The sequence below is a fragment of the Lepus europaeus genome, chromosome 16 (assembly GCF_033115175.1).
Source record: "Lepus europaeus isolate LE1 chromosome 16, mLepTim1.pri, whole genome shotgun sequence".
Lineage (NCBI taxonomy): Eukaryota > Metazoa > Chordata > Mammalia > Lagomorpha > Leporidae > Lepus > Lepus europaeus.
The window spans coordinates 90,790,598-90,809,662 of record NC_084842.1 but is presented as its reverse complement, the minus strand read 5'-3'; the positions used below and the strand labels follow the sequence as shown (position 1 = coordinate 90,809,662).

At 67.0% G+C, this 19,065-nt stretch overlaps 2 protein-coding genes across 5 annotated transcripts in view; one reads left to right on the top strand and one right to left on the bottom strand.

Moving 5' to 3' along the window:
• NSD2 (nuclear receptor binding SET domain protein 2) overlaps positions 1-2,484 on the top strand; it is a 99,138-nt gene extending 96,654 nt beyond the window's left edge. Inside the window, exon 22 of the mRNA XM_062212723.1 lies at positions 461-2,484. Coding sequence (XP_062068707.1) covers positions 461-714 — 254 coding nt within the window. The 3' untranslated portion in view covers positions 715-2,484. The remainder of the gene's footprint in view (positions 1-460) is intronic.
• Positions 2,485-2,762: 278 nt separating this feature from the next.
• NELFA (negative elongation factor complex member A) lies at positions 2,763-17,363 on the bottom strand. 4 transcript variants are annotated; one of them, XM_062212747.1, is made up of 11 exons: positions 17,076-17,363; positions 6,278-6,449; positions 5,869-6,030; positions 5,268-5,357; positions 4,862-4,992; positions 4,682-4,751; positions 4,504-4,595; positions 4,225-4,336; positions 3,866-4,146; positions 3,655-3,754; positions 2,763-3,569 (listed from the first exon to the last, which is right to left on the bottom strand). In XM_062212747.1, exons 1-11 carry the CDS (start codon positions 17,283-17,285, stop codon positions 3,385-3,387), a joined length of 1,605 nt encoding a protein of 534 aa, XP_062068731.1. In that variant the 5' UTR covers positions 17,286-17,363; the 3' UTR covers positions 2,763-3,384. The 4 variants fall into 4 exon arrangements, with proteins under 4 accessions (XP_062068731.1, XP_062068732.1, XP_062068729.1 ...); XM_062212748.1 differs by having other exon boundaries at positions 4,504-4,592; XM_062212745.1 differs by having other exon boundaries at positions 3,866-4,336.
• Positions 17,364-19,065: the final 1,702 nt, after the last annotated feature.

Below are 19,065 nucleotides of genomic sequence, written 5' to 3'. Positions count from 1 at the left end.
TAGGTGCACGGGCGCAGGGCTGCCCGACGGCCAGGTCCCCGGGCCGGGCTCTTCCCTTGGCTCTGTGGCGATGCTGGCGCCTGCAGGAGCCCTTGCGGGGGGGGGGGTGCTCAGGCTTGGTCCCCAACATCCCCGTCAGTGCTCACCAGCCGGCTGCCCCACACCTGGAAGTGGGGGGCCCAAGGCGTGCACTGCCTGCATCAGAGAGGAGGGGCCCCAGTCTCCAGGGAGCCCGAGAAACCAGAAAGCCATAAAGAGGACAGTCAGACGTTTGTACGAAGGAGAGCATTCTGTGTGGCAGAAGGTGACAGAGCAAGGCTGGAGACACAGGTGTCCTCACAGGTGATGGGCGGCACATCAGGCCCCAGAGGAGCCAGCGGCCGCAGCTCCCAGGCTACCGCACACCGGGCGGCCTGCCCTGGCCGGCCGTGCCCACTCAGTGGCGTCCGTCTCGTTGCAGGGAAGTGGGAGTGCCCCTGGCATCACTGTGACGTGTGCGGCAAGCCTTCCACGTCGTTCTGCCACCTGTGCCCCAACTCCTTCTGTAAGGAACACCAGGACGGGGCCGTGTTCAGCTCCACCCAGGACGGGCAGGCCTACTGCTGCGAGCACGACCTGGGGGCTGAGGCGCCGGCGTCCTTCCCGGAGCCAGCCAAGTGCAAGGGGAAGAGGCGGCGGCGGCGGTGCTGGCGCAGGGTCACGGAAGGCAAGTAGCGCCAGGCGGCCGCTTGGCCAAATCCAGGCAGCGCGGGGCCGCCGGCCCTGCCTGCGAGGAGAGGGGGCCTGTGGCGCTGGCCCCGAGGCCCATGCCCGGAGCCGCAGGGACAGACATCGGCCTCCCTCCACTGAGCCATCCCGCGCAGCGCTGCTGCGTCCGCACTGACGACCGTCCGAGCCGCCGGCCCTCGGCGCCACAGCGACACTTGAATCTCCGCCAGCGCCAGGGTCCCTCCGCTGTCTTTTAGGTTAAAGTTGTGATTGAGTTAATTGGCATATGAAATGTTCTTATCTCACCTGAAGTGTATAGAGTAGTCTTTCCTCCCGAAGGGTCACTGTTAACTCGCTAACGCCGCCCGGTCCCGCTCACGGTCACCACTCGGGGGACGCCAGCTCACCTGGGCTCCTGGAAGCCACGCTTGTGACCGGTGTCTGCTCTTCTGGACCAGGTGTGTCTGGTTTTGTGTACTAATGTGAATTTCTCCTCAGCGTGCTTTCCCGTGCTGGTGAGACGCTGGCCCCTCGGTGTGGCGGCGCCAGAGTTCCTCCCTGTGCCTCCGCGGGGGCTCCCCACCGGCCTGGCTCCTGGGCGCGTTCATGCTCTCACCACCGCCGGGGACCTTGGTCTGTTTCTTTCATTTGGCTTTTCTTTACCCATTTCTGGCCTTTGTTCTCAATATATTTTTGCTAAACTTTTCACAAGTCGCCACCGACTGAAATGTGTATTTACTGATGCGGCCCAGGGTCCCCGGCCGGGACGGGCTCTGCAGGGCCTGACGGCTGCCCGGGGACCCAGGCCAGGTCGGGGTTTAGAATTGCCGGCTACGGCACCTTCCCCTGCGGTCCCCAGACTGTAGTAAGGCTGCACCCCACACGGAACTTCCCGAGGCTCCTCTAGGAGCTGGCCAGGGCCGAGCACCCGGAGGAAGCGGGGAGGCCGGGCCTGTCTCCCACGCATTCCAGAGGAAAGTTTACACAACTTGGAAACCACCAGGGTCCCCTGGACTCTGGTTCTGGCAGGGCCGAGCACCGCCCTGGCCCCCGGGAGCGGGAGGCGGTTTTGCCAGCCAGAGGCTGTCCCTGTGGTCCACAGCAAGTAACTGAAGTGCGGACGCAGTCGGCCTCCTGGGCGCCGGCGGGTGGCGCCCCCTTGGGGCCTGCCTCCTCTGTCTCCAAACTCGTGCTCCCACTAAGCTCCCAGGTTGTTCAGTGCTGGGCAGGGTGAGCCAGTGCCGTCACTTGTCTGAGACCCCTTCCTGCCGGCCGAGGGCTCCCATCTAAGAACACCGGGAGCGGGCCTGCAGTGCACTCTGGGAGCACAGTTAACTTATTCTTGTGTTCGATGGTGGTGAAATTCTAGGACCGTGCAGTCACTTTGGAACTTTCAAATTTTATCTTCCTGAAAGATGTACTTAAACAGGGCTCCCGTCTCCAAAGACTGTTAAACCAACCAGCACGTAACACTAACTTTAGAAAACCGGTTTACAGATCTGGGCACGCAGCTGGCCGTGCACACGGCAGGGCCCTGACCCTGCCCAGTTCTGTTCTGAGGATTCAGTATGTTCTGAACACCAGCTTCAATCCCTGGCCACGAACGGGGACCTGGACCGGAAGCTGCCCGTGTGTGTTGGGACCCCTGGCCTCAGGAGCCAGCAGGAGCCGCACCGGGACGCAGGCCCACACAGGGTCAGGCAGCAGCTCCACGCCCACAGGCCTGGCAGTGGAGAGGCCGGGCTCTGCCCCTGCGGCGTCTGCTCGGTCTCCGGCCGGTGGGCGGGTTTGATGGAAGTCGTGCAGCCCTGGCTGGGGCAGCGGGGGAGAAACTGCCGTGTGCACGCGCCCCGCCCCTCACAGCTCCCCGTGCCTACACACGACCACGGTCAGGCTCCGCCTAGGAATCCTGGGTGCTACCACCAGTTTTCATAGTTAGACTTAAAAACTTGAAGTTCACTTCTGGGGCAAATATATTGAAATAGAGATTTGAGTGAGAATTGCCAGTTGGGGGAAATAGCATTTAAAGTGGAAAGTTGTGTTTGGAAAATTGTGTATGAGTATTTTTGTATTAAAACATTTTTAAAGGCTTTTTTCTTATTTATTTTATGTGGCTCGTGTTCTGCGTTTGCGCTGGGTGACGGAGCTTCCCAGCAGGCCCCGGTCTTTCAGGACAGCTCTGCTCTCCACCCCAGGAAAGGTGGCGCGGCCGGGCGAGCAGCAGCACTGCCCCCCTGGGCCGGCAGCTGGGGCGGGGCAGCGCTGGCCCCAAGCACGGCTCCGGGGCTTCTGTTGGAAAAGCTGCCTTTAATTACGCAGAGGTTTTACAGTGAAGGGGGGCCCCCACGGCTACCAGACGAGGCTCTGTGGACCCTCTGGGCCCCGGGGGGGGAGGAGCGGGGCTCAGCTACCCAAGAAAGACCCGCGCTGCCGTCAGTGGGTTTTAAGGAAAAAAGGTAAAACTCCCACAGGCACAGCTGTCACTAACGTTACAAATCACAACTTTCTGGTTAATGTCAACATCCAGAAATGTATACTGAATCCAAAAAAAGTGTCAGATCACACAAAAGTACCCCACGTTACAGCCCACACCCCAGAAAAATAGCTCTAAGAACAAACAGGCCCGGGCCGGGGCCGCCGTGGGTCTCTCAGGGCTCGTGGCCACGGCGGCCGGCCCTAGGACGCGTTGGTCATGGGCTTGTACTTCTTGAAGCGTGTCCACTGGCCCGTGGCATAGTTCATCTCGAACACTGTGTCCACCAGCATGGTGGTGCTGCCCTGGCCGTCCGCCTTGGGCAGGTCCTCCGTGTGCTCGCTCAGCTTGATCTGGATCACGTCCCCCTGCTCCTGGCACGGGTTCTCTGTGGGAGCACGGGCTGCTGGGTAAGCCACTGGCCAAGGAGCCCCCCACCCCCACCCCCCGGCACGGCCCACCCGGGGACGCACCTCGGGAACCGGCCATGAAGCCCAGGATGAGCGCCTTCTCGGGCCGTGTGACCTTGTTGGCGGTCTTGAACATCTCCTGGGCAGCCAGCATCTGCTCGTTCTACAAGGGGGGAGGCGGCGTGGGTGTCCCGCACCCCCCAGGCACAGGGGGAGGCGGCGTGGGTGTCCCGCACCCCCAGGCACAGGGGGCTGTCCCGCCCGGCACACCTACCGTGAGCGACAGTTTCTTCTTAGGCTGCTGCTGCTGCTGGGTGGGGGGCTGTGCCTGCAGGACCATGGCCACGGGGGCCATCGGAGTGGCGGGCGTGGTGGCCGGGGGCGTGGTGGGCGTCAGGGGCGAGGAGGGCGCGGCGGGCGCCGGCGTGGCGGGGCTCAGGCTGCTGCTGTACAGGGGCGCCCTCTGCTTGAACTGCGCGGGCAGCGTGGGGCTCGGGGCGCCGGGCTCCTCGGGCGGCTGGCCGGCCTGCAGGCTGGCCTCCCGGGACGGCGGGGCTGCGGCAGAGGGGCCTGGTGAGGGGCCGCTCCCCTGCCCGGGCTCAGCCGGCCCAGCTCTGACTTTGCAAAGCGCACCTGGGGGGGTCTCGGCGCTGGGCGCGTAGGACGGCGCGGGGACCACGCTGGGCGTGGAGGGCAGGTAGCTCGTGGAGGGCAGCGCCGGCTCGTTGCTCAGAGACCCAAGTTTCTGGAAGACAGAGGCCATGGTGCCCGCGGGGGCTTCCCTTGCCGCCCCTCCCCCCCTCGGGCACTGCTCCCGGCGCCCGGGCAGGGCCTGCACGCGCGCACACACACACGCACGCGTGTACAGACGCACGCTCGCGCTCCGACCAGCAGGGGCACAGGCGCTGCTACCTGCGTGGACACCAGGCCGGCCGCGTAGTCCGGGGTGGCGTTTTCAACGACCGTCTCCTCCTTGGCGGGCTTGTCCACCGCTTCCGCATCTGCTGCCGGTCCAGACCCGGTCAGCGGCCGGGAGCGGAGCCCCCCGCCCGCGCCCGCCCCGGCCCGCGCCCAGGGCGCCGCCACCCACCCAGGGTCTTCCTCCGCCGCTTGGCCTCGCGGCCGGCGCCGACCATGTCCAGCTCGGAGATATCCAGCAGCTGCCGGAGAGAGAGCCCGCGTCTCAGTCACACGCCGGCGGGGGCGGGGAGTGGGGGCGGGGAGTGGGGGCTGGGGGCAGGGGCGGGGAGTGGGGGCGGGGCGGGCCCACCTTCACGCCCCTCTCTTTCCTCAGCGGCGTCCGAGACGGCGGGATCGGGGTCCGGTTCCCGGTGGGGCTGAAGACGCTGGGCGCCGTGGGGCTCCGGAAGGGCGCCTGCTTCGGGATGCCTTTGAGGGGGGCTGGGGGGGTCGCCGTCAGCCATCAGCCGCGTCCTCCCTTCCGGGTTCCTGACCCTGCGGCCCCGCCCACACCAGCACGCGGCGCCCACCCCGAACAGCTCAGTAGAGCGGGTGGGGTGGGGGTGGGCGGAGCCTTGGCTAAGGTGGGCGTGCTCAGGGCCCAGGGCCTGCGGGGGCTTCCGGTCAGCGGCCGCGCAAGCAGGGACAGAGCAGCCCCCGCGGCCAGGAGGGGAGCTCGAGGCCGCCGCGCGCCCCGGCGGGCATGGGGGGCTTACTTGTGGTGTCCATCTTGCGCAGCAGGCCGCGGCCTTTGGTGTGGAACGGCACCCCCGCGCTGCGCTTCAGCTGCTGCGCCGTCTCCGTGGCTGTGGGAAGGCGTCCGCTTCAGCACTCGGCCGCTGGACGCCGGCGCGGGGGCCCCAGGGCGGGCGCAGGGACCCCAGAGCGGTGTGGGGACCCCAGGGCGGGCACGGGCACTCCAGGGCGGGCGCGGGCACCCCAGAGCAGCGCGGGGACCCCAGGGCAGCGCGGGCACCCCAGGGCAGTGCGGGGACCCCAGGGCGGGCACGGGCACCCCAGGGCAGTGCGGGGACCCCAGGGCGGCACGGGGCGGGCGCGGGCACCCCAGGGCAGTGCGGGGACCCCAGGGCGGGCACGGGCACCCCAGGGCAGTGCGGGGACCCCAGGGCGGGCGCGGGCACTCCGGATGTCAGAACCTCCTCGGCCCACTCCGCCCACCCCGCCCCTGGGAGACTGATCTGAGTTCCCGGCCGCTGTCTCTCTGCCTTTCAAATGAATAAAAATTAAAACCCAAACGGGCCCGTTGCGGTGCAGGGGTACCCACGCTGGGGCCGCTGGGGCCCGGCCCGCACTCACACTTCTGCAGCAGCTCGGCCCGCAGCGTGGCGCTCTTGGGCTTGCGCTTCAGCTGGAAGTGCTTCACGGGCGGCGTGAGGGGCCCGGCCAGCGTGGTCAGCGCGTTTTTGTTCAGGTACTGGCACTCCAGCGGCAGCATGGCCGACGCCTCGCACTCGCCCACTGCCAGGAAGCAGGCGTCAGGCCTGGGCGGCCCCACGCGGGATGGAAGGACAGGGAGCTGTGCCCGCCCCCTGGCTGGTGGCCTCCCCGGGACCTGCCAAGCGCCGGCCCCCAGCCCACCTGGCTCAGGTCAGAGCCCAGCAGACGCCCAGAGAACAGGAGGTCACCTGGGAGCGTGCGGCCCCTCCTCCAGGCTCTCCGTTTCTAGCAGGTGTTTCTGCCCCCCCCCCCCCAGGGCCCGGCGCACCTTTCTCCCTGAGCTCCCCCAAGATGTCCTGCACGTTGGGGTTCTGCTCCTCCAGGTCCAGGTTGAGCGCGCCGGTGTCCGGGAAGGACTTGAGGATGTCGGCGACCATGAGCACCCAGGGGTCCGAGTCCAGGGCGGCCAGCTGGATGATCTCCATCAGCACGCCCTTCATCTGCGGGACAAGAGACGCTGCCGCCGGGGGCACCGGGCAGCAACAGTGCCCTTCCTCCTCCCCACACTGCGGAGACCCCGGACGGCACTTCTGGGAGGGCCCGCCACCCTGGGGCTGCCCCCACCTGCCCGACAGCCCCTTCTGCTCTTCAGGTGCCAGCGAGGGCCTGGCTGGGGCCAGTCAGCTTGCACGTGCTGCCCCAACCACGCCGCAGGCACCCCCAGTCACCAGGAGAGAGCTGCCCCCCAGAGGAGCCCCTTCCCCTGTGAGACCGCTAGCAGGTGTCCCGGGGTGACCCAGTGTCATCAGCATAAAGCTAGCAGCCTGACACTCCCCCTCCCATCAGGCCCAGACTGCCCAAAAAGGCCAGCAAATGGGAACTCCGCCCAGGCACCACCCAAGCCAAATCCCTGAACCCAGACCCTCGGTCCCCACCACTACAAAGACAACTGGCCCGTTTTATAAACATGGTGAGAGAAAGAGGACGCCAGGGGTGAGAGGAGGCAAACCCCGGGCAGGGGCGTCCCCTCGGCTCTCTGGTCTCAGGGGTGCTGGCCCAGCCCAGGGGTAGGGGCGGCAACACACCCTCCTCCCCTTGCTGGGGGCCTGAGGGCGGAGCCCTGCTGTGCCACCCCCCCATGCAAGCCAGGGAGAGCTCCCTGGGCAGCGAAGCCTCCACACCCCTGCCTCTGCCTCCCCAGGAGCCCGCAGCTCTCGCCTGGAGGGCACCTGGCACGTCTTGACCGGGCCCCGCCCCGCCCGACTTCTAAAACCTCCCAGGTACAGCCGAGCCAGCAGTTCCCAAGGGGCAGGGGCAGGTGACAGTGGGAGCGTCTGACACCCCCAACAGAGCGACCAGGGACAGCAGCCCAGCGCTAAGGCAGAGGGGCACTGCTCGGCCACCCGAGTGCCTGGGAGACCCGGGCGGTCCCTGGCTCCTGGCTCCGGATCGGCCCAGCTCTGGCCGTTGCAGCCATTTGGGGAGGGAACCAGCGGATAGAAGACCTTCCTGTCTCTCCCTGTAGCTCTGCCTTTCCAACAAATAAATAAATCTTTTAAAAAAGAAATAATTACAAAAAAAAAATTATGACAGCAAATCACACACACACAAAGGATGCTCAACCTCTTAGTGGCTACAGCAATGCAAAGTGAGCCAAGTGAGCAAGGCTGACAAGGCCGGCGGACCGGAGCCGCGGCACTGCCGATGGCCCAGTGCAGAGCTGGAGTGGCAGGCTCCCCACCAGCACGAGGCCCGGCCCCACCCACGCAGCGACTCCCACAGGGGCACTGGGCCTTCCACACACACGGACAAGGAAAGCAGCCGGCCGCTCCCACTGCAGCCCGCCGTCCTCTTCCGAGCCAGCTCCCTGCTACTGTAGCTGGGAAGGCAGCAGAGGGCGCTGAACTCCGGGCCCTGCACCCGTGCGGGCGACCCGGAAGGAGCGCCTGGCTCCTCATTGGCCATCTGAGGAGTGAACCAGTGGATAGAAGCGCGCGTGCTCGCTCTCACCTCGAGGGAGTGGGTGTTAGCCTAGTGCCTAAGAGTGCCGGGGTTCGGTGCCTGCCCAGCTCCAGCCCCCGCTCATGCAGACCCTGGGGGCCGCGTGCTCTGAGAGCCTCACACGCTGCACGTCACTGATAGGAACGTACCCTACCCCTCCCCCTTCCATGGTGCAAATCAAGAACCACCTTTCTTAAGCAAAATGTGTTTTATTTACTTGAAAGGCAAAATTACAGAGAGGGAAAAACAGACAGCTCCTCCATGCGCTGGCTCACTCCCCCGATGGTCTCAATGCTGAGCGGAGCCAGCCGAAGCCAGGAGCCAGAAGCTTCCTCCAGGTCTCCCACGCGAGTGGCAAGGGCCCACGCACTCGGGCCACCCTCTGCTGCGGACGCTGGCTTCCCCTGCTGCGCCAGGACGCCAGCCCCAAGTGTGCACCTCGAGACGAGAGGAGTAGACAGTGGCGTGGTTGTCTGGCTGCTGTCACCCAGGGCCACGGGGGTCGCGGGCGGTGACCCACCCGGCCACAGCGCCGGCTCGGAGCATTTGTAAGGCACACAGGGACGAGTGAAGATCTTATCACGGACAATACCGTGCCTCAGTAAAGCCGACGGCGCGCATCAAACTGGAGGGCGCAGCGGAGGTGTGATCAGAAGAAACTCCACGCCCCCTCGGGAGACAGCGGGCACAAGGCCGAAGCCGCGCGGCGTCCTGCGAACCCGAGACCGCGCCAGAAGGGGGTGGAGGACACGCCGAGCGCACAGCTCCGGCTCGGCACCGCGGGACCGAGGCTGCTGTCCCCAGAAGGTCAGAGGGCGCTGCTAACCACTTCACCCCCAGGCGCCCGTGAGCCGAGCAGACACGGCTCCAGTCCCCGCAAGACGCACGCCAACACTTGGCAAGCGGCCGATGTGGGGCCGGCAGTGCCGCTGGCGCCCAGGGCCGCAGCCCCAAGGAGACCGGCCTGGAGCTCCTGGCTGCGGCTGCACCAGCAAAGATCTTGCTCTGTCCGTGACTGCCTGCCCCTGTCTCTCAAATAAAAATAAGCGTTTCTTTAAAAAACATGAAGCCGAACATCAACAGTCAAAAATTCTCCCACAGCCGGCGCCATGGCTCAACAGGCTAATCCTCCGCCTTGTGGCGCCGGCACACCGGGTTCTAGTCCCGGTCGGGGCACTGATCCTGTCCCGGTTGCCCCTCTTCCAGGCCAGCTCTCTGCTGTGGCCAGGGAGTGCAGTGGAGGATGGCCCAAGTCCTTGGGCCCTGCACCCCATGGGAGACCAGGAGAAGCACCTGGCTCCTGCCATCGGAACAGTGAGGTGCGCCGGCCGCAGCGCGCTACCGCGGCGGCCATTAGAGGGTGAACCAACGGCAAAGGAAGACCTTTATCTCTGTCTCTCTCTCTCTCACTGTCCACTCTGCCTGTCAAAAAAAAAAAAAAAATTCTCCCACAAAGAAAATCCAGGCCCAAGAGGTTCCAGCCCCAAGCTCCGTCCAACGTTTAGGAAGAAACCACCGCCCGCGAAGTGCGCACAGGAGGCACAACTCCTCCCAGACAGCGCAGCATCGCCTCCTGCCCACGTCTGACCAAGGCAGCGTGGCGCACAACAAGACACTCGCCCGACGCACAGGGCGCGAGGGCCCCCAGGTGACCCCGGGGGGGCGCCCGCACCCAGTGTCAGAGGCCCGGCTCTGCTCCCAACCCCGCTCCTGCTGGGTGCACACGGGGAGCAGCAGGCGATGGCTCGGACACCCACGTGCACACCGGCACGGGGCTCCTGGCTCAGCCTGACCCTGCAGCCAACAGATGGACGCTCCGTCCGCCTCGCTCCGACACCTGCTTTTCAAAAAAGTCCACTTCTGGAGAGAATTCCGAGGTACACCTGACTGGTCATGTTGTTTAATTTTTTCAACTTGTTATTTATTGGCTGCTTCCCAGGCACACTGGCGGGGAGCTGATCAGAAGCTGAGCAGGACTGGGCTCAGGCCCGCACCCTGGCGTGGGAGCGGCGCCCTAACTGCTGACCACACCAGCGGGGCCGACGCCGTCCTGCCAGCGCGAGGGCTTGCAGCCAGCACACTGCTAGCCCTCGATAAAATTCAACATGCAAACGCAGAACAGTGCTGCCCAGCGTGAGCAGTCACCACGGGCCCGGCAAATCCATGCCCAGCACCACGTGACCCACAATTCCACGCCCAGCACCGTGTGACCCACAATTCCACAGCCAGCGCCGCACGACCCACAATTCCACGCCCAGCACCACACAACCCACAATCCCACAGCCAGCACCGCGTGACCCACAATCCCACAGCCAGGGACACACACACACACACACAGAAACACCGTGAACCTTCATGGCAACACCACTTGTAACAAATACCGCGAATGTCCATCAACCATCAACTGATGAGTCAAGTGCACAGACCCACAGGACAGAAAAATCACTCAGCGACAGAAAGGCGCAGCACCGGACCTTGGAACCTGCCAGCCTGTCAGGACAAGGAGGGCGGGCACACAGGGCGCCCCGAGCGAGGCGCACGGCACGGGCCGGCCGACAGAGAATTTCCTTAACTAGATAAAGGTACTGGGGCTAGCGCTGCATAGCAGTTAAAGCCGCTGCCTGCAGTGCTGGGACCCCATGTGGGCACCGGTTCGAGTCCTGGCTGCTCCACTTCCGATCCAGCTCTCTGCTATGGCCTGGGAAAGCAGTAGAAGATGGCCCAAGTCCTTGGGCCCTGCATCCGTGTGGGAGACCTGGAAGAAGCTCCTGGCTCCATTATGGCCAGTTGGGGAGTGAACCAGCGGATGGAAGACCTCTCTCCTCTCTGTGTTAACTCTGACTTTCAAATAAATAAATCATTTGGGCCAGTGCTGTGGTGTAGCAGGTAAAGCTGCGGCCTGCACTGCCGGCATCCCATGTGGGTGCCGGTTTGAGTCCTGGCTGCTCCTCTTCCCATCCAGCTCTCTGCTCTGGCCTGGAAAAGCAGTAGAAGATGGCCCAAGTCCTTGGGCCCCTGCACCCGCGTGGGAGACCTAGAGGATGCTCCTGGCTTCGGATCCTCACAGCTCCAGCCGCTGCAGCCACCTGGGGAGTGAACGGATGGAGGACCTCTCTCTGCCTCTCCTCTGTGTAACTCAATGACTTTAACTTTTTTTCAAAGTGAACTCAAAGAATGTTTTAACTTTCTTTCTCAACATAAGCCCCATCAAGTTCAAGATACTTTCTGAAACATTATTTATTTGAGAGCAGGAGAGACGGAGGCGACTGTATCTGCTGGTTCGCCTCCCCAAATGCCCACAACAGCCACAGCCTGCAGCTCAGCCACCCACGCCATCGCGGCTGCCTCCCAGGGGCTGGAGTCAGGCGTGGAGCCCAGGCTGCCCTCACGGCTCCCGCCGACCTCCGGATCACCGGCCCCTCAAGGCTGCAGCCCACAGTCTTTGCGTCAGCAGCAGAGAACGGCGCCCTGTGAGGATGTTTCTAAAGGTGCCGTGCTGGGGCTGGCGCTGGGGCTGGCAGGTAAAGCCCGCCCCACACGGCAGGCACCGGCTGACTTCCGGCTGGGTCCCGGCTGCCCCACTTCCCACCCCGCTCCCTGCTGCTGCCCGGGAAAGCCCCTGGCAGCCACTGCAGCCGGCCGCGGCGTGAACCAGCGATGCAAGAGGCTGTTTCTCTCTGGCACTCTGCCTTCCAAATAAATACTTTTTTAAAAAGAGATTTATGTGAAAGGCAGAGTGATAGAGAAGAGATGGAGAGGCAGAGAGAGATCCTCTATCCGCTAGTTCACGCCCCACAGGGTCTCCCATGTGGGCGTGGGGGCTCAAGCACCTGGGCCACTTTCCACTGCTCTCCCAGCAGGGAGCGGGGCTGGGGGTGGGGGCAGAGCTGGCGACGATACAGGACGAGGGCGTAGCAAGTGGGGGTGAGCCCACTACACCTGCCCCTCACGTGGGAGCCGCCCACAAGGCTGCCCCCAGTGTGCTGACAGCAGCGAGCAGGGCGCTCGCCTAACAGCAGACGTCACCACTCCCTGCCCCTGCAGGGTCAACCTGAGGATGCCCGCGGCACCGCATGGCACCGCACGACACCAGTGCCTCAGTCACTTCTGCTCCGCCGGGCCCTGGCGCTCACAGCAGCCATGGCGTCCACCGGTACCGCAGTGTCTCATCTCCTGTTCACGCTCCAGGATCTCAAGCCCCCTGGGGAAAACCCCACTGACAGCTCTGCTCCCGCGCCGTCAGCCCGGGCGCCAGCGACTGAACCACGGCAGGGCCCTGCTCCGCCTGTTTCCAGCACGGCTGTGCGAGCTGAGCTGAGGGCGGGGGCAGTGTGGGCAAGCCGAGAGCGCCGCCCTGGGGACCGCGGGGCGTGGACAGTCTGCCGCTGCCACTCCGTGTTCTGGAGACGGCAAGCCGTCACATGCCCGCGACTCCTGGCCGCCCTCATCCAGCCTCCTGCCCGCACAGAGCCTGGGGGCGGCGGTGACGGCCTGAGGGGTCCCTGTCGCCCACCGGGGAGGCCTGAGTCGAGGCCCTGACCCCTGCATTCAGCCCAGAACCGGCTCTTCGTGCCTGTGTCCTGAATCACCACTCGTGAACGGGGCTCCTGGGGGCTTACCGCAGAGCACCAAGGAGCTCCCCGGTCCTCCACGGTGAGCCTGGAGCCTTGTCCCGAGGGCCCGCCTGCCCACGCGACAGCAGGTCAGCGCCAGCTCACTTCAGTACCCGAAACTCTGACGCCCCAGTTTTTCTCCCGCGTGGGCTTTTCTTGAGCTGCTGAATCCCTCAGATTCGCCCCCACCCACAACACCGGCAGACTCGGCCAGCGCCACTCCACCCCAGAACCAACTTCGCGGCCGGTGCACGGACAAGGGGAGCCAGGGCGCCGACCTCCCAGACTCCTCGGGAGCACAGCGGCCGGAGGCCAGGACCGGCTCAGGGCGCACAGGCCAGGGCGCAGGCTGGCACACAAGGCCTTGCGCTGCGAGCTTGGGGGCGGTCAAGCCCGCCGCCACCCCGGCACACACCTGGCGACCAGGATTCCAGGGTCACCCAGGTCTGCTTGTCACACACACCACTTAAAAAGGACTGTTTCCATCACACTCACAACAAGCAAAGACCCGAAAAACGAGGAAAAAAACAGACCGGAAAAGCCAACTCACAAAAAAACCAGCGGCTAACGCTGTGGCACAGCAGGCTACAGCCGCCGCCTGCAGCGCCAGCATCCCATGTGGGCACCGGATTCTGTCCCGGCTGCCCCTCTTCCAGGCCAGCTCTCTGCTGTGGCCCAGGAGTGCAGGGGAAGGTGGCCTAAGTCCTTGGGCCCTGCACCCGCATAGGAGACCAGAAGCACCTGGCTCCTGGTTTCGGATCGGCACAGCGCCAGCCGTTGCAGCCACCTGGGGAGTGAACCAGCGGATGGAGGACCACTCTCTCTCTCTCTGTACTCTTTCAAATATGTAAAATAAATCTTAAAAAAAAAAAAAAAAGGACCAAACAGCAAGCAAAAAGATGCTCACTCCTGAGTGACGTGGCCACTGCACATCACAGCCGCTCTAACACGCCACCGTCACAGCCACTATGTGACACGGCCACCCATGTCACAGCCACTATGTGACACGGCCACCCCACGTCACAGCCACTATGTGACACGGCCACCCCACGTCACAGCCACTATGTGACACGGCCACCCCACGTCACAGCCACTCCTGACACGGCCACCCCACGTCACAGCCACTATGTGACACGGCCACCCCACGTCACAGCCACTGTGTGACACGGCCACCCACGTCACAGCCACTGTGTGACACGGCCACCCCACGTCACAGCCACTGTGTGACACGGCCACCCCACGTCACAGCCACTCCTGAGTGACACGGCCACCCCACGTCACAGCCACTATGTGACACGGCCACCCCACGTCACAGCCACTGTGTGACACGGCCACCCACGTCACAGCCACTGTGTGACACGGCCACCCCACGTCACAGCCACTGTGTGACACGGCCACCCCACGTCACAGCCACTCCTGAGTGACACGGCCACCCCACGTCACAGCCACTATGTGACACGGCCACCCCACGTCACAGCCACTGTGTGACACGGCCACCCACGTCACAGCCACTGTGTGACACGGCCACCCCACGTCACAGCCACTCCTGACACGGCCACCCCACGTCACAGCCACTCCTGAGTGACACGGCCACCCCACGTCACAGCCACTATGTGACACGGCCACCCCACGTCACAGCCACTGTGTGACACGGCCACCCCACGTCACAGCCACTCCTGAGTGACACGGCCACCCCACGTCACAGCCACTCCTGAGTGACACGGCCACCCCATGTCACAGTTACTGAGTGACACGGCCACCCCACGTCACAACCACTCCTGAGTGACAAGGCCACCCCACGTCACAGCCACTCCTGAGTGACATGGCCACCACACGTCACAGCCACTATGTGACATGACCACCCCATGTCACAGCCACTCCTGACATGCCACTGTTCGTGAAGCCACTGAGTGACACGGCCACCCCACATCACAGCCGCTCCTGAGTGTCACGGCCACCCACGTCACAGCCACTATGTGACACAACCACCCCACGTCACAGCCACTATGTGACACGGCCACCCCACGTCACAGCCACTATGTGACACAACCACCCACGTCACAGCCACTGTGTGACACAGCCACCCCACGTCACAGCCACTGTGTGACACGGCCACCCACGTCACAGCCACTGTGTGACACAGCCACCCCACGTCACAGCCACTGTGTGACACGGCCACCCCACGTCACAGCCACTATGTGACACGGCCACCCCACGTCACAGCCACTCCTGAGTGACACGGCCACCCCATGTCACAGCCACTATGTGACACGGCCACCCCACGTCATAGCCACTCCTGAGTGACATGGCCACCCACGTCACAGCCACTCCTGAGTGACACGGCCACCCCACATCACAGCCGCTCCTGAGTGTCACGGCCACTCCACGTGGCCTGGTGGGCACCTCCACACTCCCGGACATGGCCCAGCGCACCCCAGCACCCACCACGGCCACACGCACCACACTGCGGGAGCAGCCGGACACAGGGACAGCAGGGCGCCGCCCACATCCTGGCCGCAGGCCCCCATCTGTCCACACGCACAGGCAGGTGCTGCCGAGGTCCCGGGGGAAACAGGGCCGCCCCGCAGCCCGAGGGCAGACCCAGAGCCCACAGCCCGCAGCCCGAGGGCAGGCCCAGAGCCCGCGGGCAGGCCCAGAGCAGGCCCACAGCCCGCAGCCCGAGGGCAGGCCCAGAGCCCACCCCGCCCCCTGTGAAGACCCCGCCCGCAGCCCGAGGGCAGGCCCAGAGCCCACCCCGCCCCCTATGAAGACCCCGCCCGCAGGCCCAGAGCCCAGCGGACCCAGGTGAAGACTCCCTTGAAGACCCCTGCCCGCTCGCCTTGGTTGGGGAGGAGACATGAAGGGGGGGGTGTGTCTTCACAGCGGGGGGCAGTGAGGGGGGATGTGGGGCGGGGGGGCTGTGAGGGGGGGATGTGGGGCGGGGGGCTGTGAGGGGGGCTGTGGGGCTGTGAGGGGGCTGTGAGGGGGGACGTGGGGCGGGGGGGCTGAGGCGGGGGGGCTGTGGGGGGGACGTGGGGGGGCTGTGGGGGGGACGTGGGGGGGCTGTAGGCGGGGGGCTGAGGTGGGGGGCTGTGAGGGGGGTTGTGGGGGGTTGTGGGGCGGGGGGCTGTGAGGGGGGTTGTGGGGCGGGGGCTGTAGGTGGGGGGGCTGTGGGGGGACGTGGGGCGGGGGGCTGTGAGGGAGGACTGTGGCGGGGGGCTGTGAGGGGGGACGTGGGGCGGGGGGGCTGTGAGGGGGTTGTGGGGGGGACTGGGGCGGGGGGCTGTGAGGGGGTTGTGGGGGGGACTGGGGCGGGGCGCTGTGAGGGGGGTTGTGGGGGGGACTGGGGCGGGGGCTGTGAGGGGGGCTGTGAGGGGGAGCTGTGAGGGGGGCTGTGGGGGGAGCTGTGAGGGGGGCTGTGGGGGGGACTGGGGCGGGGGGCTGTGGGGGGGACTGGGGCGGGGGTTGTGGGGGGGCTGTGAGGGGGTTGTGGGGGGGACTGGGGCGGGGGGCTGTGAGGGGGGCTGTGAGGGGGCTGTGGGGGGGGCTGGGGCGGGGGGCTGTGAGGGGGGCTGTGGGGGGACTGGGGCGGGGGGCTGTGAGGGGGCTGTGGGGGGGACTGGGGCGGGGCGCTGTGAGGGGGCTGTGGGGGGGGCTGGGGCGGGGGGCTGTGAGGGGGGCTGTGGGGGGGACTGGGGCGGGGGGCTGTGAGGGGGCTGTGGGGGGACTGGGGCGGGGGGCTGTGGGGGGGACTGGGGCGGGGGGCTGTGAGGGGGCTGTGGGGGGGGCTGGGGCGGGGGGCTGTGGGGGGGACTGGGGCGGGGGGTTGTGGGGGGGCTGTGAGGGGGTTGTGGGGGGGACTGGGGCGGGGGGCTGTGAGGGGGCTGTGAGGGGGCTGTGGGGGGGGCTGGGGCGGGGGGCTGTGAGGGGGGCTGTGGGGGGGACTGGGGCGGGGGGCTGTGAGGGGGCTGTGGGGGGGGCTGGGGCGGGGGGCTGTGGGGGGGGCTGGGGCGGGGGGCTGTGAGGGGGGCTGTGGGGGGGGCTGGGGCGGGGGGCTGTGAGGGGGCTGTGGGGGGGGCTGGGGCGGGGGCTGTGGGGGGGACTGGGGCGGGGGGCTGTGAGGGGGTTGTGGGGGGGACTGGGGCGGGGGGCTGTGAGGGGGGCTGTGGGGGGGACTGGGGCGGGGGGCTGTGAGGGGGGCTGTGGGGGGGACTGTGAGGGGGACTGGGGCGGGGGGTTGTGAGGGGGGCTGTGGGGGGGGCTGGGGCGGGGGGCTGTGAGGGGGCTGTGGGGGGACTGGGGCGGGGGGCTGTGGGGGGGACTGGGGCGGGGGGCTGGGGCGGGGGGCTGTGGGGGGGGCTGGGGCGGGGGGCTGTGGGGGCGGCTGGGGCGCGTTTGTCGGGAGCGCCGCGGGTTGGGGACGAGCCCGCGGGCGGGGGCGGCGCGAGGCGCGGTCTGTCGGGGAGACGGAGGGCGTCGGGGGGCGGCCGCGCCGGGCTCGCGCCCACTCACCTCGTCCACGGTGCGGCGCGGGAGGTGCAGCGTCCCGAGCAGCAGCTTGAGCTTCACGGCCGACGAGAGCCCGTGGAAGCACAGGCGGATGTTGTCGATGACGGCGGCCGTGAGCAGGGACGCGATGCTGGGCGGCGCCCACAGCTCATCCGTGGCCCCCAGCTTGTTGTGCAGCCACAGGCCCGTGTCGCTCTCCCGCATGGACGCCATCTTGGGGGAGCCCGCGCCGCCGCGCCGGCATCTTACGCAGACACCTGCGCGCCCCTGGCGAGGACCCCCAACATGGCGGCGCCCGTGGGCTCGCGCGATGACGTCGGGGGCGGGGCCTCGAGCGAGCCGGTGGCGGGAGGCGGGGGCGGAGACCTGCCGGCTTCCGTACCGCAGTATGGCGGCGCCCGTCGGTTCGCGCTTTTGATGTCCCGGAGGGCGGGGCCTCGAGCGAGGCAGAGGCGGCAAGCAGGGGCGGAGACCTGACGTTTCCGTACCGCAGCATGGCGGCGCCCGTGGGCTCGCGCTGTGATGTCCCGGAGGGCGGGGCCTCGAGCGAGCCGGTGGCGGGAGGCAGGGGCGGAGACCTGCCGGCTTCCGTACCGCAGCATGGCGCCGGCCTCGGCACGGCGGCGTGAGATGACGTAGCAGCCTGCGCCGTGGAGCCGCCGTGGAACGCTCATTGCCGAGAGCGGTGCTACACGCACGGTGGCTGGTCGGAGGCGACAGCTGCTCTTGTCTGCAGCCGGCCCTTCGCTTTCTCCTCCCAGAATGCCCGTGTGGTCCTCGCGGCCCCAGCCGGAGCTGACCGCCGCCGCCGTGGCCCGCAGCCTCCTGCCGAGCGGAGAGAGGCCCGCGCGTGTCCTCCCTAGAGCGTGGAGAAGCCCGCGCGTGTCCCCCCTAAGCGTGGAGAGGCCCGCGCGTGTCCCCACTAGAGCGTGGAGAAGCCCGCGCGTGTCCCCCCTAGAGCGTGGAGAGGCCCGCGCGTGTCCCCCCTAGAGCGTGGAGAGGCCCGCGCGTGTCCCCCCTAGAGCGTGGAGAGGCCCGCGCGTGTCCCCCCAGAGGTTAGAGAGCCCCTCGCGTGTCCACCCCCAGAGGTTAGAGAGCCCCGCGCGTGTCCCCCCCCAGAGGTTAGAGAGGCCCGCGCGTGTCCCCCCAGAGTGGAGAGAGGCCCGCGCGTGTCCCCCCAGAGTGGAGAGAGGCCCGCGCGTGTCCCCCCCAGAGGTTAGAGAGCCCCGCGCGTGTCCTCCCCCCAGAGGTTAGAGAGCCCCGCGCGTGTCCTCCCCCCAGAGGTTAGAGAGCCCCGCGCGTGTCCCCCCAGAGGGGAGAGAGGCCTGCGCGTGTCCCCCAGAGGTTAGAGAGCCCCGCGCGTGTCCCCCCAGAGGGGAGAGAGCCCCGCGCGTGTCCCCCCAGAGTGGAGAGAGGCCCGCGCGTGTCCCCCCCAGAGGTTAGAGAGCCCCGCGCGTGTCCACCCCCAGAGGTTAGAGAGCCCCGCGCGTGTCCCCCCAGAGGGGAGAGAGCCCCGCGCGTGTCCCCCCAGAGGGGAGAGAGCCCCGCGCGTGTCCCCCCAGAGGTTAGAGAGCCCCGCGCGTGTCCCCCCCAGAGGGGAGAGAGCCCCGCGCGTGTCCCCCCCAGAGGTTAGAGAGCCCCGCGCGTGTCCCCCCAGAGGTTAGAGAGCCCCGCGCGTGTCCCCCCCAGAGGTTAGAGAGCCCCGCGCGTGTCCCCCCAGAGGTTAGAGAGCCCCGCGCGTGTCCCCCCAGAGGTTAGAGAGCCCCGCGCGTGTCCCCCCAGAGGTTAGAGAGCCCCGCGCGTGTCCCCCCAGAGGTTAGAGAGCCCCGCGCGTGTCCACCCCCAAAGGTTAGAGAGCCCCGCGCGTGTCCCCCCAGAGGGGAGAGAGCCCCGCGCGTGTCCCCCCAGAGGGAGAGAGCCCCGCGCGTGTCCCCCCAGAGGTTAGAGAGCCCCGCGCGTGTCCCCCCCCCAGAGGGGAGAGAGCCCCGCGCGT